The sequence below is a fragment of the Plectropomus leopardus genome, chromosome 16, assembly GCF_026936395.1.
Source record: "Plectropomus leopardus strain MGB_pleo_1.0 chromosome 16, ASM2693639v1, whole genome shotgun sequence".
In the NCBI taxonomy this organism is placed as follows: Eukaryota; Metazoa; Chordata; class Actinopteri; order Perciformes; family Serranidae; genus Plectropomus; species Plectropomus leopardus.
In genome coordinates, this window is record NC_142191.1 from 905,001 (window position 1) to 922,500 (window position 17,500).

The 17,500-nt window shown below is 45.4% G+C and overlaps 1 protein-coding gene and 1 pseudogene across 5 annotated transcripts in view; both read right to left on the bottom strand.

Annotated features, from left to right (window-relative positions):
* Positions 1-1,737: 1,737 nt before the first annotated feature.
* On the bottom strand, positions 1,738-6,016 carry LOC148186778 (neoverrucotoxin subunit alpha-like; annotated as a pseudogene). The gene is made up of 5 exons (XR_015779221.1): positions 5,981-6,016; positions 5,860-5,900; positions 5,220-5,393; positions 4,218-4,312; positions 1,738-3,068 (listed from the first exon to the last, which is right to left on the bottom strand). The product of XR_015779221.1 is annotated as a neoverrucotoxin subunit alpha-like (transcript).
* Positions 6,017-6,539: 523 nt separating this feature from the next.
* Positions 6,540-17,500, bottom strand: part of LOC121955711 (pleckstrin homology domain-containing family G member 3-like) — a 33,652-nt gene continuing 22,691 nt past the window's right edge. For 3 of the 4 annotated variants that reach the window (XM_088089804.1, XM_088089801.1, XM_088089803.1), the window contains 9 exons: positions 17,109-17,201; positions 16,798-16,884; positions 15,434-15,467; positions 14,956-15,057; positions 14,827-14,859; positions 14,606-14,616; positions 11,689-11,787; positions 9,801-11,298; positions 6,540-9,385 (listed from right to left, as the gene is read on the bottom strand). In XM_088089804.1, coding sequence (XP_087945930.1) covers positions 8,493-9,385; positions 9,801-11,298; positions 11,689-11,787; positions 14,606-14,616; positions 14,827-14,859; positions 14,956-15,057; positions 15,434-15,467; positions 16,798-16,884; positions 17,109-17,201 — 2,850 coding nt within the window. In that variant the 3' untranslated portion in view covers positions 6,540-8,492. Of the gene's footprint in view, positions 9,386-9,800; positions 11,299-11,688; positions 11,788-13,439; positions 13,815-14,271; positions 14,277-14,605; positions 14,617-14,826; positions 14,860-14,955; positions 15,058-15,433; positions 15,468-16,797; positions 16,885-17,108; positions 17,202-17,500 lie in introns of all 4 variants that reach the window. The other variant, XM_088089805.1, reaches the window with a different exon arrangement.

Sequence of the window (17,500 nt, forward strand, 5' to 3'; positions counted from 1 at the left end):
CACAAGAACAGAATGGGAGCAGGCGGGAGGTTCAGATAAAGGATCAGGATCAGGATCAGATGGCTGCAGAGCTGATGGGGGAGAGTGGAAACAGGTGAGCAGGTGGAGACGAGGTGACTGGGACAGCTGGGAGAGTCTGAGGACACCTGGTGGACGGACAGATGGACGGACGGATGCAGGGGGCTGGAAAGAGAGAGAGTAAAATAACTGAAATGGACAGATGTAGGACTCGTATCCAGGACACAGTGGACGTCAGTGTCCCGTCAGAAAGACTCTGAAGTTACTTTCAGTCTGAATGAAAATCAGGTTGACAATATTTTAAATGTCCAACGACAAAAAATGTTGTCCCAGCAACAACAAAGATAATAATAATAATAATAATATTAATAGTATTAATATTATTATTATTATTAGTATTATTAGTATTAGTATTAATTTAATACTAATACTAATAATAATACTGATACTAGTAATGATGATGATGATGATGACGACGATGATGATGATAAGGGAAAATGATCAGTAAACCATTTAAAAAACTTTTATAATTTAAAATTTAAAACTGTTACAGAAAAAAATATATAATAAAGTATATAATATAAGTACATATATTTCTTCTATTTTCAGCACTTTTTTTGGGGTTTTCTTGCAACTTGTTTTTGATAATTTTTTGGGACATGTCTTGTGAAGAAGCCCATTGCTTCCCCCATATTTTAAAGAGACAAAACAGGAAGTGGGACAAAATAAAAGGGGCGGGCTGCATGAGGTCAACATGAATCATCTGTTTTATCTCCTAAAGTGCAAAAAACTGTGAAACAATAGAAGAAAGTGCAGTTTCAACACTGAAAATCAACTCTCAACACAGACAGACCGATGACTGTACTTTCAAAATAAAATCATAGCGATGCAATTTCAGCAGCCATGAGAAAAACGAGAATGATGAAAATAGTTCAGATAGCCACAGCCCAGATTCGTGGACTACAGGCACAAGAAAAGGAAAAAAAATCAACCAAACGTGGTGAAATAACAGATTCCCTCTGGTGCGCTCTTTATTTCTCTGCAGCTCCTGTAACTGATGTCCAAAATGAAGGTTTTAATTTGACAGTCAGGAGCTCAGGTCCTGTTCGGAGGACTGTTTGTCTCCAGCTGCAGGGAGTGAAGTGTGTGATACTCACTGTGTATCTCCTGTAGTCCGGTGTGTGTCCCCGAGCTGTGTCCCCCCGAGCTGTGTCCCAGTACTGAGAGTACATCTCTGTAATTAAACTTTCATCAAAACTACGATTTTAGGACCAAATGTGTCTTCAGAGACTTCCCTTCAGCTGAGCTTCAGTCTCTGAGTGATGAACTCTCTGCTTCCAACACGGTACAGCAGAGTGTGTGTGTGTGTGTGTGTGTGTGTGTGTGTGTGTGTGTGTGTGTGTGTGTGTGTGTGTGTGTGTGTGTGTGAGGACGATAGGAGGAGAACGATGTCGCTGAAGCGTGAACTCTCAGGCTGCAGGACGGTGAAGTGAATGCAGAGACGAGAAGCTCGCTCTGACAGAGTTACATCACTGCTCTGTCAGGTCATGTGACTAATTAGTGAATACCCAGCCAGCAATGTTGGTTCTAAAAATGTTGCGAGAATGGTACGATGCAACCAATGCAACATTTTAGTAATGTTTTCTTTTAGTTCCCAGAAGTTCTTCTTAAAGTTTGGGTATCATTCTTCATAAACATTTAAAAATGTTACATTTTTTATTGATTTTTTTAGCACCACATTTCATTACATTTTCATTTTTAAAAAATGTTAATCTCAGGCCTCAATAACATGTTCTGAACGTTTCTGAACTGAAGTAAACAGGGTCCATGTTCAATAATAGCAAAACTATATCAAATCATCATTCAACTCTCCCAAAACTCAGCAGAATAACCCGAGTCTTCGGCTGAATACTTCACAAACACACGAATGTTACTGAAAACACTCCAGCATAAAACCTGTAAATACAAACAGTCTCATGCAAACGTGAGCATTTAACCTCTGCTGGAGTGGAGCTCAGCCACACTCAGGATGTGCTACTTTTAGGCGGAAAAGTTTGAAATCGTCACTCTTTGGGTAAAAGTTGTGATAAATGATGGATTCTTTTGAACAGCTTGTCTGAGAGTTTGTGAACCGTGTTCTGGTGAAGTCTTGCTGTTGTTAAACGTGGGCCCCGTCTACTTCAGTTATGGGAGAAGCTCTTAGTTTTTGGATTCTTTGTTCACTGTAAGGCATGAGAGAAAGTTTTCCTTATGAAATCAACGTAACACACGGTGAATAACTGATGCACAAAAGCAAAACAAAAATCAGCCTCTCCATATTTACCACAGATTAATATTCAGATTCAAAAACAAAAACAGGAATGTCTGCGCGTCCTGACGGCATCGCTCTGCAGTGCATCTACACTGAAAACAGAAGTTTTAGGCTGCAAAAAACACGGCACGCCCATAAAAGGCACTTGGTGAGGCAAATGTTTCCCAAATTGAAGCCTCGTCCACCATCAACATTTACACCACAGGACTGGAAGTTGTCTCCGTCCTACAGAGGACACAGAGACACTGAGGAGTCATACGACCAGAACCCAAAGCCAGGATAGAGAGGCTCAGTGAATGTGGTTTTGAAGGTGTGGAGGTGGATCAGAGAGTCAGACGAGACTATGTAGAAGGACAGAGACCCAGCAGGACAGTCCACATTCACTGCTACTCTGTCAGAGACAGAGGAGGACAGACGGAGGACTATTTCTCTGTTATTGTGATGGACAGAGAAACGACCATCATCAGAGCAGGCCAGACTCCAGGAGCGATCATTCATCCCAAACACACAGTCAGCGCTGCCTCCGCTTCTTCTGATTCCTCTGTAACTCACTGATATATAAACTCTTCCTCTCCACTCCACCTCCCAGTAACAGCGACCAGTCAGACCAGTTCTACACGGCAGCTGAGGCCAGCAGTCGAACCTCTCTGGATGATCTGGACCTCCCTGCTGTTGTCGGACAGTTTGATGTGTTTGTTACACGTGTTTGTGTCCAGTGTGAGTTCACTGAAATCTGACAAAGAGAGAAAGACAGCAGCCGTTTATCATCAGACACATCTGAAGGGTTTTTATTTTGTGTCCTGATGTTTATTTTCATCAAGTGTAATGATGACACGTGCTGTCAGTTATGCTAGGGCTGGGCGATACGGAAAAAAGTCTTATCACGATATTTTTTTTTTATATCAGTCAATATCGATATTTATCACGATATCCATCAAATCAGTATTCCTGTCGAGCTTAAAGGTTCCTCTGACTCCTCAGTGAGATATGAAGATATCATCAGGTTAATGTTGGTTTAAATATTTATTTTCTGTCAGACATTGAACATGACAAATATACTGTAGAACAGCATCACCAGCTGGAGGACCTATTCTACTAAAACTCACAGAGGTCCAGTTACTAAAATGTCCTCCCAGCAAAGGTCCGAGCCGCATACCTAAAATCAATATCACCATTAACTGAACATTTTACTTTGATTACGATTAATGAATGATTTTTTTTTTTGTGGTTTGTTTTTTGCCCTCATAGTTCACTGACACAGTGTCACGTGACCATGGTGTGTTGGAGCGTAATAAACATATGATTTATTATTATTTATTCAACTTTCCAGCATTATATAAAAATGAAAAGCTCCATCTGAAACAAACTTCAGGTAAATTGAAGCACATTGTGCTGATAATAGGCCAACCTCTCCTGACTGCAGGACTCTGACTTCAGCTTCTGTCAAACTTCTGTGCTGTTAATCATTTTACTCAGGAATTAAAAACTTTTGAGTCGGCCTACTTCTCCTATAGCTGCCAACAGCCTGCCAACATTCACAGTTAGAGAAAGGCTGAAAATAAGCTCATGTGCTTGTGGCCCCGGGCCCCCAAAACATTACATCTGCCCCTGGTAATAATAATGAGAGCTCAGCGCGAGCGGCCGGATGAGACACGGAGCGATGCATCCTGGTGTTTCTAAATAATTCATCCAAAGTCTGATTAAAGCTGAAACTAACACAAAGTCGTCTGTAGAGTCTAAAGAAGTCACTTTCACCTCTGCAGATGTGTCTGTTTCAGACACTTTGGTGCTGTGAGGAGAAGCTGCGCTCTGTTTGTCTGTCTCACTGCGCTGCTGTCGGACCATCAGCTGTTTGAACCGCCATGATGAAATGCTGTGGCTGTCAAACACTCAGCTGTTCGACAGTCATCATAAGTCAGACTGAATCCACACTTCCACTTCCTCAGACCAGGTTTTAACCTCCGCTCTCCACTGTGGTCCACCCTGGAAAAACAAACACAGAGTGATTTTCTGTCAAAGAAGAAGAAGAAGAAGAAGAAGAAGAAGAAGAAGAAGAAGAAGAAGATCTTTATTGTCCAGTGGAAATTTGTCTTTGGCCCACCAAACACAGAAGACAGAAGGAGAGAGCTCAGTCATCACTATGTGGGCTTCCATCACAGATTTGCCCAAAAATTAAGCGATATTTTCCAAATGTCAGTAACACAAAGTTGTGAGCTGACTGTGTTTCCACTGAGTGATGTCATGTGACTTCTGGTGATAACATCCCAGTAACCATGGCGACGGATGTTCAAAACATTAGCAGCTTTATTTCTATGTCAGCCACCGCACTAGCCGTCATTATTTCCAATCCAAGGCCACGTAGGCGTGTTATGTAGCCGTGATGGAAAGGCGAGGGATAAGGGATTTCTGGGAGCTGATAGTCTAATGACAAGCACATAGCCATAGCATCATGTGACCTAGAAAAGCCAAAAAAAGGGTTTTCATTGCAGTTTTGCCAAATATGGCTTGTTCCAGTTGCCTGAAATACCACCTCATCAGAGCATAAAAACTTTTTTTGCTATAAATGGGATTTTTTTTTCAGAATTGATGTGTTTCCTTTAGTCGTATCTTATATTTGCAATTTCAAATGATGTCCTGATGTCCTCCTACATGATGAGACAGAATGTGAAATATTGTCTTCTGCATGTTGTCCAATAACATAAACTGTCAGCATTCACACATGAACTAAACTATTCACAGACTGTTCTCAGATCAGTTAACCACCAGATTTTATTAGAATTGGGTCATTTATAAGTTTGAAACAAAGGGTCAAATGAGTGCTGTGTGATACAGACTGTAAAGCCTTTTGAGATGAATTCTTGACTTTGGGCTTGATAAATAAATGACATACCTGAGAGTGTCCAGTCTCCAGTGTGGATCCTCCAGTCCAGCAGAGAGAAGCTTCAGTCCTGAGTCTCCTGGATGGTTGTAGCTCAGGTCCAGCTCTCTCAGATGGGAGGGGTTGGAGCTCAGAGCTGAGGCCAGAGCAGCACAGCCTTCCTCTGAGACCAGACAGCCTGACAGACTGGAATTAGAAAAACTTGGCCATGATACTAAGAAGATCTTACTCTCCACGCTGAGTAAGGAGATGACCAGAAATTGGTGAATTAAATCAAATCAAATAACTGTAGCATAGGGCCACCATCAATAGTTCATATAATAATGCTAAGAAATAGTCACCATATTTTATAAGATCTAAATAAATAATTCACGATTTGATCGTATTTGCATGACACCTATTTAGGCAGTGCTGTGGGCCGGGTAAAAAGGACCTTTTAACACACAGTCAGTAATGACTTCAGTGTCAGCTCCTGCCAGTAGATGTCAATGTTGGGCAAATAGGTTTTGAAACATTTCAAAATGTTTCACATCAATGGTTTGAAGTAATGAAACATTTCAGAGTTTTTATTTCGCCATCTCTGCTTTGCTATTCTGGAGCCCATCTTCAAACATGATTGGTCAAGTGTGGCATGTGACCCTAAAATTCACACCAAGCCAACAAATCAGAATCTCCCTGGTCTTCCTCTTCCTCCTGGGACACAGGAGAACAAAGCAAAGTTAGTGCTGAGCTGGTAGCTCAAGAAGGATAAAGACTGATTAGTTTCTTCTGACCTGAACCAAAGCAACACAACACAGCAGGGACTGCATCTCGAACCACAACACCTCTCAGCCAGGCTCATCCACAACAGACTCCCACCGGCTAACAAGCAGTACAGCAACACAGCTCCTCCCTCCTTTCATGGATTTGTAACGTAACGACGGGACACAGCGTTGGTCCAACAGCACAGGTGAAGCTCGACTGTCACATTATTTTCCAAAGCTAAGATGATGTTTGTTCACTAATGTTTCACACAGGCAGAGCTCTACATGCAACTAAACACCCTTTTTACTAACACGACACCTTTAAACAACACAAATCACACACACGTGCTCTGAGGACCTCTTGTGGTGAGGGAAAATCTTCCCCTCTGAGAAATTGTGGACTGTACCTTTAAGCCATACTGGGTACCGTGTGTGCTCACTATTTGGTCATGTATGGTGAAATAGTAGCCGTTGTGTGCATGTTACCGTGTTCAGTGTTTATGAGGACACTTTGTTTATGCACACACACACACAGACACAGAGTCATCATACACACACACACACAGAGTCATCACACACACTCGGCCGGTCATGTATGTGTGGTTTTAATGAGGAACTGATCAAATGTCTCCTGATGACACATAAACGTGTTTGGACATACAACACACACATAACCACAGTTATAGAAATAAAGATTTGTTGCTATTTACATTAGATCAAATAAATAGGAGGTACAGGGAGGTTAACAGTGGTCGACTGAGTGAGGAACATCGTGTGCAGGGTGGACCAGTGGTTCAAGTCACAGGTTCAAGTCCCCTATCTGCCAGCGTGCCGCTGAGCAAGCTGCTAAAACCAAAAGCTGCTCCAGAAAACGCTTTTGAGAACAAACCTGACTCATTAGGAGATAAATTTGTGAGCAAAGTGAAACGCTGAGATAAACATAATAATAAACACAAATATAAAAAAACAACTAAAGGCACAAAAACATATAAACACATCCATTAATGTGGAATAAATATCTGAATCAGAATTTGAGGGTAAATTCTTTAGGTGATTGCCTTATTTACATACTCAAGGAAAAATATAAAAAGACTTCTGCTGAGGGAAATACATTTAATTTATGAGTTTAATAATTAAAAAATAACAGTTTTTTTACTTTCAGTATTCATTTGATGATGTTTTTACATCATCCACTAATCTATTTGTCTCCTCGTGACGCAGGTTTGGTCCTCCGTATATTTATCGTCACTAAATACAGTCACTTTTTTTAAGGTCTTTAAATATTAAGAGATTTTCATTTAATCAGAAGATCAGATGACATTCAGACAGTTTCTTAACGGGAAACCGTTGAGGATCAAAGGAACAGTCCGACATTTATAACTGCTGTCTTGTAAATGCCGTTTTGTTGGATTTTTATCTTCTCTGTTTGTTTTACATGTTCAGAATAAATATCTGTCTAAATCTAAACGACTGTATTTTAATTTAATAATTTACTTTGAAGAATCCTGGCATCCGTAGTTTTAATGACGTATAATTAGAGCTCACGATCGGACGTTAAACAGGTCGTAATTCTTTCTCTACTCTCCACTTTATCTTGCTCAAACAGCTGCATTATTCAGGTTTCTTGTCAAAAAGTAGCAGCGGGATTACAGGACATATTTAGGATTTGAGGACATTTTGATAAACTCAAACATTCTTTTTTTTTTAAAAGAAGCTGGGTCCTCAATAGACCTGGGTTTTGATCCCCATCCCTCCCTAAATGTTGGACTGTTCCCCAAATATAAAAATAACAGCAGAAGTTGTGCAGCTGCAAAATCTGTGAGTTGTTTTTAGAAACGTGACTGAAGAGAGAAACCTTCAGAGCGGTCGAGTTTAGCGGTTAAGAATCACAAAGACGAGTTTGAATCCGCCCGCTCTCTGCCGTCACGGCGACGCATGAAGAGACGCCGGCTGAGACTGTGAGCGCGATCCTTTCATGTCGAGACGGTTCCCTAAAAATGCACAAACTCCCAGAACACAAAATAACATCCTGTACAAAAAAAGGTGCTTTAGAGAAATATTCTGACGACTGTAGAAAGATATTTACACGTTTTAAGACACAAAAATGCCAGAGAGGATGCTGGGAAAGCTGTCGATCTTTGTACAACGAGCCGATATCACCGGAGATATTTTGTCCTCTGATCATTCGTTTTCTTTAAAACATGCAAATTATTTTGTATGGATATACCTCTGATTATGTATCCGTGTGAAATTGGACTTTTATTTCATTTAAACGCTTCCTGTCATGATCTTGTTTTTTTTATATGTTTGCCAAATAAAACAATCATCATTTTTGGATAATCCCGTGAACTGAGCAGAAGTTGTCCTCTCCAGTTTCCTGCTGTGGAATCAGTTTTGCTGTGAAAGCCGACCATCTGTCCACCACTGAAAGGGTTAAACACGTCTGAGTGGTGACTGGCTCCTCAGGTTGCTTTCTGCGTCTTTGGCTTCCCTCATTCAGAGTTTTTTTTTTAACTTTTTGGGTTTTTTGGCGCCGTTTTTTTCAGCTCAGATTCTGGAACTTTTCTCTCAGATTTTTCACGATGCTCTGCTGCCCACCGTCCGTCTTCTGTCCGCCGTTTATTTTCTGTGACTCGTCGTCCTGATCGCCGGCGTCCGGCTCCGGAGGCCTCCCCGGCTCAGCTTTGGCTTTCACGTCCTCCCTCTGTTTGTATTCGTCGGACTCCTGATAGACGCGGCAGCGGTCGATGACGGCCATGATGGAGATCTTCTCCCTGCTAGTCGGCGAGCGGATCTGAATGTAGCTGTCGTCCTCGTCTTCTTTGGCGGCCGGAGTCACCTCTGACTCAGGCTCCGGAAACTTCTCCACGACGACGATCTTGTGTTCGGGGTCGTCTGGAAGCGACGCCTCGGCTGCGACGTAATAACCTTCGTAGTCGCCGTGAGTGGCCTGATCCTGGAGCTTCTGCAGCTCGGTCATTTGTGCTCCGCTCAGCCGAGGGTCCAGAGAATTGGCTCTCTGAAGCCGTCTCCTGCGTTCCTCTCCGCTGGCGTCCCGGCTGCCGCGAGACTTGTTCTCAGGAGCGCCTGAAGCTCCGTCGGCGAGCAGCAGGCTGGAGGAGCAGCTGGAGTGCCTCCTCAGACTGCCGTCAAACATCTGCTCTGGGATGGAGCGACTCCGGCTGACGGGAGTGGTCTGGGAGCGGCCGTGCTCCGAGTATTTGGAGCGGAGCTGTCGAACGTCGGGCCAGTTGAAGCCCTCGATGGGCAGCGGAGGACTGAGGGGGCTGAGGGGGCTGCGAGAGCGAGCCCGACCCGAGGACGCCAGCGCGGAGCGGCAGGCGAGGCCGGGCGTCCCAGAGCGGTCTGCAGGGCTCAGCGGCTGAGAGGACGCCTGGCTCTGAGACACGAGCGGCAGAGTCAGGCTGGGTTTACCTGCAAGACAAAAAACAGGTCAGAAACTTCCAGTATCATCCAGCTGTTTTTTTTTTTTGTTTGTTTGTTTTTTTACCACAGTGGTATTTCTGATTATTGTGATGATATTTTGTCAAATACTTAATTTCTCTAAAAATCTAAACAACCTGAGCTCAAAGGTTTTATAAGTCAAAAATACAGAATAATTAATAAAAGTATTGAAATTGCATCATTAAAAAAAGTAACAAATAAATTGTCAGGTGTCAGTTCCTGGTCTGAAGGTGCGTCTGAGCGTTAGAAATGTGTCGAATAAAATAGACTTTGAAACTTTGAAAATGTGTTCAAATAAAAAGCAGCTAAAAATGTCTGTCTTCAGTCTGAAGCTTCTTCAGCAGATCAGCTGATCTGTTCTGATGGTAAACGGACGTCGCCGTACCTGCGCTCTCACGCTCCTCCACCACGCAGGGTAAAGTCTTCTTGCCCATCAGGAGGCCCTGACTTCTCTGTCGGACCACCGGTTTGGTGGTTTTGATTCTCTGGCTGTACTGACGGGCCAGATGGAGGACTTTGCTCTTGGAGTTGTCGTCTAGTTGGTTCGAATCCTCGCCGGGTCTTTGCCCCTCCGCCTTCAGCTGAGCAACTCGAGGAATCGGAGCCCTGAGGCCGCCGGATTCTTCCCCGAACACCTTCAGGGTGTCCTTCAGACTTCCTGTCCGATTCACACCGCAGGCTCTGAGCTTGAGAGGCGACGGACTCCTGGACTCCTCTGTGATGTCGCTGAGGCCAGACGCTCCTCTCTCGCGGTCACAGCTTGTGGACTTAGTCGCGTCCGACAGGTTATTTGCTCTGGATCTTCTCAAAGCCTCTCGCGATCGTTCTCGTCCTCTGTCTTCGCTCTGAGACCTGGTGATCTTTCTCTCCATCGTCTGCCAGATTTTGATCATTTCAGATGACGGTCTGAACTCCTCGTCCTCACACTGATAGTCCTGCAGGCTTTGAGATCTGGACCAGAGGCCCTCCTCTGAATCCTCTGGATCTGTGCTCCTCTGTTCTGACTTAAAAGGGTCCAAAGAGTCGCTGGAGACAACGTGGCGCCGAGTGTCTGAGGGTAAAGCTGTGTTTGGCTCCAGACTGGAGGATGAGGTGGAGCTTGAGGGATTCACCTGAAAGGTTTCACTGTTCGGGATGCTGTTGAGGCGGCTGACCGAGCTCCTGACCAGCCCGGTCGGGATGTACGTCAGGCTCTCTCGGCGCTGCAGGCAGAAGGAGGCGTCCTGGCTCTCTGCGTTCTCGTAGTAGCTCTTGATTTTGCCAATGAGCAGCTGGTCCTGCTTCGACAGGGTGGAGTCTCGCCTCCTCCGAATGCCTCGGTCGGCGTCAAAGAGGCTGTCGTCCCGCGGAGACAGCAGGGTCAAATCCGTCATGCCGAAGGTCTCTGCTGGATCGGAGCAGATACTGTTGAGGCACAGAGCTCGGTCGGGGTTTTCGGCGCTGAGGCTGATGCTGCTGCCGGTCCTGCTGGGAAGCCGCGGTGACGCACAGCTGAGGGAGCGTGTGTCGTCCTGGGACAGGCTGCCTCGCCGGATGCTGTTGGTGAAGTGCTGAGCGATGGCGCTGGCTTTGTCCAGGACAGAGGACGGGAGGATGCTGGAGGTTTTACCTCCTTTCTCTGGGGCCTCCTTCACGTCCTCCTCGTCCTCTGAGGATTCCCCGCTGCTCAGGGTCTTTGAATCTGAGTCGGGCGTGGCAGAGGACGGCAGCTCTGTGGGGTCTGGATCTCCTTCAGGTTTCAGGTCCTCTGACCTCGGAGGAGACGCTGAGATCGTGGGAGGAGCAGAAGACAAACTGTTCGGATCAGAGGACGCTTCTGGTTCAAGGTCTTCTGTCTGTTCAGACTCTGACGTCCTCTCATGTGGCAGCTCGTCTCTGCAGGGCTGCAGACAACGAAAACACAAACACAGGACAAATCATCAGAACTGGGACGCTTTTCAGTTTGAACTAAGCTGAAAACCTTCAACGAGATAAAATAAAACTTCAAATAAAAGCCCCAGTCCCTTGTGTCCTCTGTCGGTAGGTGTGGGGACTCTGTTTTGATGCTGTTTTATGTCTCTGGTACCTTATGGACACTAAAAGGACAAAAACAATTCAGAGTCACTTTATTTTTTTTATGAATTAGAAAATATTTGGGGGGCCACCCGGCACCCTATAGGAGGCCAAATTTGGCCTGTGAACTGTATGTTGAGTATCACTGACTGACAAGCTCTACGTCACAGGAAGCTGGACAGGAAGTGATGTCACACTATGAGATATCAAACCTTTTTTACCTGCTGGTTCGTCGGTTCAGCTCCTCCTGGCTCGTCCTCTTCAGGAAGTCGTCCATTTTCTTGCTCACAGCCGTTGGAGACACCACTAGCGTCCGCCTCCTTCAACAAACACAAGACGTCTGATTAACCTCTACGTCACGTCTGTGACATTCGGTGTTTTCACATCGAGAAAACGCCGACGTCACAAACCAAAGTGCATCGCTCTCATTTTTAAAAGGCCATTTCACCCAAAACACAACCCGTCCTGCAGAAACCAAATCTTTCTTCAGATACGATGTTTGATGCTCGGAGGAGCACAAACATCGCGGATGTGTTTGTTTTGTGTGAACTGACCCTTTACGAAACATTAACTCAGGATGGATCCTGAGGGATCATGGATCCTGAACAGCCGCTCTGCTTTTCGGCTGCACGCCGCTCGCTCCGAAACCAAACATGCAAAGAAGCAAAACACCGCGAGGCCGCCGCAGACACACACATCCAGCCGCGTTTATCCTCACACGCTGCAGGTCACATGTCAGCAAAGCGCAGCACACCCGGTGAGGTTACACATACATAAAGGTTTGGGTCAGTTGCTGATTGGGCTGTAAAGCTCTGCACGACGGCTCATTCTGCTCAAATCCCACCAAATTCTCACAGATCAGACAAAAATCTGAGTTTCTTTATTAAGGCTGTGTGTCCACCAAAGTGTTTCTTTTCAAAGCTAAAAACAAAAGACAGCGTGTCCTCTGTGGACGGCTGGTCTTTGTCCCGCCCCTTCTCCACTGTGATTGGACGGCTGGCGACAGTGACGGGCTCAAAAGATAAACATTTTTTCAGCTGGATTTAATCTGAAACCAGAAAAATAATCACAGAAGACGGTCAGTGTGGATCACAAATTAGTGATTAAAGAGAAAAATTCATCTCTTTAATCATCAATTTCTCTTTTATCACAATTGTTTTCTTTAATCATAAAGTCTATTTAACCGTGAATTCATCGCCATAGTAACAAATTCATCTCTTTAATTACAAATCCATCAGGTTGTTCAGTTTAATGAGTTTATGTGATTACAGATTTATCTGTTCAGTCTGTTTCTTTGTTATCACTGCAGGTGTTTTTTGATTTTTGTTGTGTCTGATTGAACCACTCAGACTTTTATTTCCTCTTTTTATTCGCGTTAGTCGACCTTCAGATTATTTTTGGTTTTCTGTGCTCCTATTTGATGTCTGTGCTGTATTTTAATGACTCCAGGAGGAAAATTCATCTGATGCTCCAAAAACAACAAACGTGAAGGATCATGTTTTTGTTTTTCACTTTTTTTCAGAGTTTATTTGTCCGGGTTTTCTTAACGTCGAGCTCTGTGACCAGAAAAAAAACAACACAAAGAAAACACACTTCGGTGGACACACGGCGCCGTCAGCTGGAGAGACTCTGTGGAGAACGTGCTGATTTTTAAACCGATCGATCGGTTTGAGATGAGCTGGATGTTCTGCGGGTGTTTACAGCCCAAACTGCTCAGTTTTATTTCGGAGGAGCAGCTCAACATTTGAATAAATCCTCGCGTTCTCGGAGTTTGGGAGGATTTCCTGAAATGTTGGCGTCTGCGTCCCGACGCTGAGCTCAGCGGCTGTTAGTCCCTCATGAAGCTCATGCGGCCGCCGGCTGAGAGCTCCAGAGCGGCAGGAAGCGCTCGCCGTTACCCGTGACTTTAGTGTGTTACGAGCTGGACTCGCAGAGGGATGAAGGACACCCGGCGGGCAGCAGGAAGCCTCACCGTCACCATGGTAACCCCCGCCGAGAGCAGAGCTTGGGCCCGCTGGTGCCAGCAGGAGATGGCGGCCAGCACGGAGCTGGCGAAGTCGTCTACCTGCTCGTCCTCCAGCAGAAGGTCGTCCGGCTCGCTGTCCTCCGCCGGCGTCCGATGAGACCGCTGAGGAGACAACGTCCCCGCCTCCTCCTCCTCCTCCTCCTCGCTGCAGAGCAGTCGCTCCAGAGAGTCCTTCCTGCTGCCGAGCTCCTCCTCCTCCTCCTCTTCCTCCTCCTCATTGTCAGCGGCGGCGTGGTCGGCCTCGGAGTCGCCCGGGCCGGAGCCCGGCGTGGAGCTGCTGGTGGCGGGCTGCAGGGAGCGCCGTTTCCCGGGGAGCACGCGCTCACTGTCTGAGTGCTGCAGGACGCCACACACTGCTCATCTGTTTCTGACGTGCTGACTCAGCACAAACACTGCTCATACACGCACGGATTTGATCAAAGACCGACTAACCATCATTACCCATCATCCCTCCGTCACAGCGAAGTTTAGGCTTATCTGATGACTGATGACGCCAGAGCAGTGGCAAGCATCACAAACTTGCGGATGACGTCACAGAAACTACGTCCACATTTCTACAGCAGTGATACTCAACTCAGCGGCCGATTTCACAAAATGACCGGAGGACAGCGTCTTTGGTTTGAGGACATTTCTACAATCTCAGGATAATTTTAAAATCTTAAAAACCATCACAAAAACTTTTCTCAGATTTTAGGAGGTTTCTAAATTTTAGGATAGGCCTGTATCCAGAGTTTTAGGACATTTCTCCGATTTCACAACTTTTCGAGGATTTTATGACGTTTCCTTTATTTCACGACATTTCTAAGATTTTAGAAAGTTTCTTAGACTTTGAAGACATTTGTAGTATTTTAGGACATCAGTGTCTCAGCTGTGTCCTCAGTGGGGGGTGTGGGGGATCCTCCTCTGGCTCTATGTTGATGCTGTTTTATGTCTCTGACACCTTAAGGAGACTAAAAGGACAAAAACTATTCACAGAGTCCATCACTTTATCTTTACTGTGATTTAGAAAATGTTTAGGGGCCAGCAGGGGCCCTATGAGGGGCCAGATTTGGCCCGCGGGCCGTAAGTTGAGTATCACTTCTGTGGTCCATGTATGTTTTTATGTTTCTTACCTTTATGGCGGCTGTGCGGTCGACAGGAGAACCAGCAGCAGCAGAAGAAGAGCAGAGAGTCGATTGGTTAAAGACAGACCGTAAACGTAAACATCGTCAAAAACATCAGACAAACTTTGATTCGTTCATTATGTTTCTGTTTTTGTTTTTCATCACTTCAGGGCTGGTTTGTGGCAGTGAGGTCGCCGTGGTAACGGTTAAAGACACGTTTGTTTGTTTACCTCTGCTGCTCTTCGGTGTTTGTTTGTTCGGCTCTGAAGAAAAAAGAGAAAACAAACGAGTGAACTGACAGAAAAAACACGCAGAGTTCTGTAAACAGGAAGTACTTCATGTTGCCGGGGTTTGTTTACCTGATTGTCGTCGCCCCTGACGACCGTCTTTTTGAAACTCGTCAGACTGACAGGAGAGAGCTTTCTTCAGCCGCTCAGGACTGTAACGATACCTGGAGGGATCTGCAGGGAAAAACAACAACAACACCAAAAACAACAACAACGTCAGCAGTAACAACAGCATGAAAAACAACAACATGACAAATAACAGCATAACAAACAACATGAAAAACATCAACAACACCAGCATCAGTAATAACATCTCAAACACCACAATTAGTTACAGCAATATAACACTGAATAACACAATATAAAAAACAACACGACAAAACACATCAATAACAACAAAAACAACTGTATGACAAACAGCAACAATAAAAATACTGACAACAACAGCATGATGAACAACAACAATATGGCACCGAGAGCAACACACAACGTGACAAAAAAAACAACATCACAGAAAACATCATGAAAACAATAAACAATAATAACTTACACAAGGAATCCATCTCCAGGATCGCCTCTTTAGCCTGCAACACACGAAACAATCAAACTTCTCTACCTTTGTGTGTGCTGGTGTTACTGGTGTGTGTGCTGGTGTATGTGCTGGTGTTACTGGTGTGTGTGCTGGTGTGTGTGCTGGTGTTACTGGTGTGTGTGCTGGTGTATGTGCTGGTGTTACTGGTGTGTGTGCTACTGTTACTGGTGTGTGTGCTGGTGTTACTAGTGTATGTGCTGGTGTTACTGGTGTGTGTGCTGGTGTATGTGCTGGTGTTACTGGTGTGTGTGCTGGTGTTACTGGTGTGTGTGCTGGTGTATGTGCTGGTGTTACTGGTGTGTGTGCTGGTGTTACTGGTGTGTGTGCTGGTGTATGTGCTGGTGTTACTGGTGTGTGTGCTGGTGTTACTGGTGTATGTGCTGGTGTTACTGGTGTTACTGGTGTGTGTGCTGGTGTTACTGGTGTTACTGGTGTGTGTGCTGGTGTTACTGGTGTGTGTGCTGGTGTTACTGGTGTGTGTGCTGGTGTATGTGCTGGTGTTACTGGTGTGTGTGCTGGTGTTACTGGTGTGTGTGCTGGTGTTACTGGTGTATGTGCTGGTGTTACTGGTGTGTGTGCTGGTGTTACTGGTGTATGTGCTGGTGTTACTGGTGTGTGTGCTGGTGTTACTGGTGTTACTGGTGTGTGTGCTGGTGTTACTGGTGTATGTGCTGGTGTTACTGGTGTGTGTGCTGGTGTTACTGGTGTGTGTGCTGGTGTTACTGGTGTGTGTGCTGGTGTATGTGCTGGTGTTACTGGTGTGTGTGCTGGTGTTACTGGTGTGTGTGCTGGTGTTACTGGTGTGTGTGCTGGTGTTACTGGTGTGTGTGCTGGTGTTACTGGTGTATGTGCTGGTGTTACTGGTGTGTGTGCTGGTGTTACTGGTGTGTGTGCTGGTGTTACTGGTGTGTGTGCTGGTGTATGTGCTGGTGTTACTGGTGTGTGTGCTGGTGTTACTGGTGTATGTGCTGGTGTTACTGGTGTGTGTGCTGGTGTTACTGGTGTTACTGGTGTGTGTGCTGGTGTTACTGGTGTTACTGGTGTTACTGGTGTGTGTGCTGGTGTTACTGGTGTGTGTGCTGGTGTTACTGGTGTATGTGCTGGTGTTACTGGTGTGTGTGCTGGTGTTACTGGTGTATGTGCTGGTGTTACTGGTGTGTGTGCTGGTGTATGTGCTGGTGTTACTGGTGTATGTGCTGGTGTTACTGGTGTGTGTGCTGGTGTTACTGGTGTATGTGCTGGTGTTACTGGTGTGTGTGCTGGTGTTACTGGTGTATGTGCTGGTGTTACTGGTGTGTGTGCTGGTGTTACTGGTGTGTGACCTTCTGTGGGATGATGGCGTGGTGATTCTCCAGAATGATGCGTTTGATGTGATGAGCCCAAAGCTTCTTCTCCTCCACAGACTTCGCCTAAAAACACAACAAGAAAATATTTCAAAAATAAAAAACTAATCAAAGAGTTACAGAAAACATCATGGGAGGAGGAGCAGACGTAGCTGCAGGTGTGTGTCAGGTGCAGATCCGGTGTAGATCAGGTGCAGATCAGGTGTAGGTCAGGTGTAGGTGTAGATCAGGTGTAGATCAGGTGGAGATCAGGTGTAGATCAGGTGTAGGTCAGGTGTAGGTGGTCTCACCTGGACGGTGTGGGGCTGTTTGGGATGTTTGTAGTGAGTCACACTGAAGCTCAGAGAGTCTTTGGCGCTTTCGATCAGCATCAGAGTCGAACACTGAAACAACACGAAGAGACACAAACTGGACTCAGAGACACCGAAGAGTTAAACAGAAACGCTCACGTCAGTCTGAGGAGTCACATGACTTCACTGTCAGCAGCACCTGTGTCTCCTGTTTACAGTCAGCACGTGTTACCTGCACGTTAGAATAATCATCATATGTTCTTCTGTATTTTGGGAGAATTTGAGCCTCCGTCACTGAGGTCTCACACCCGCAACAGAGGTCCTAAAATCCTACAAATGTCCTAAAATCCTACAAATGTCCTAAAATCCTACAAATGTCCTGAAATCAAATT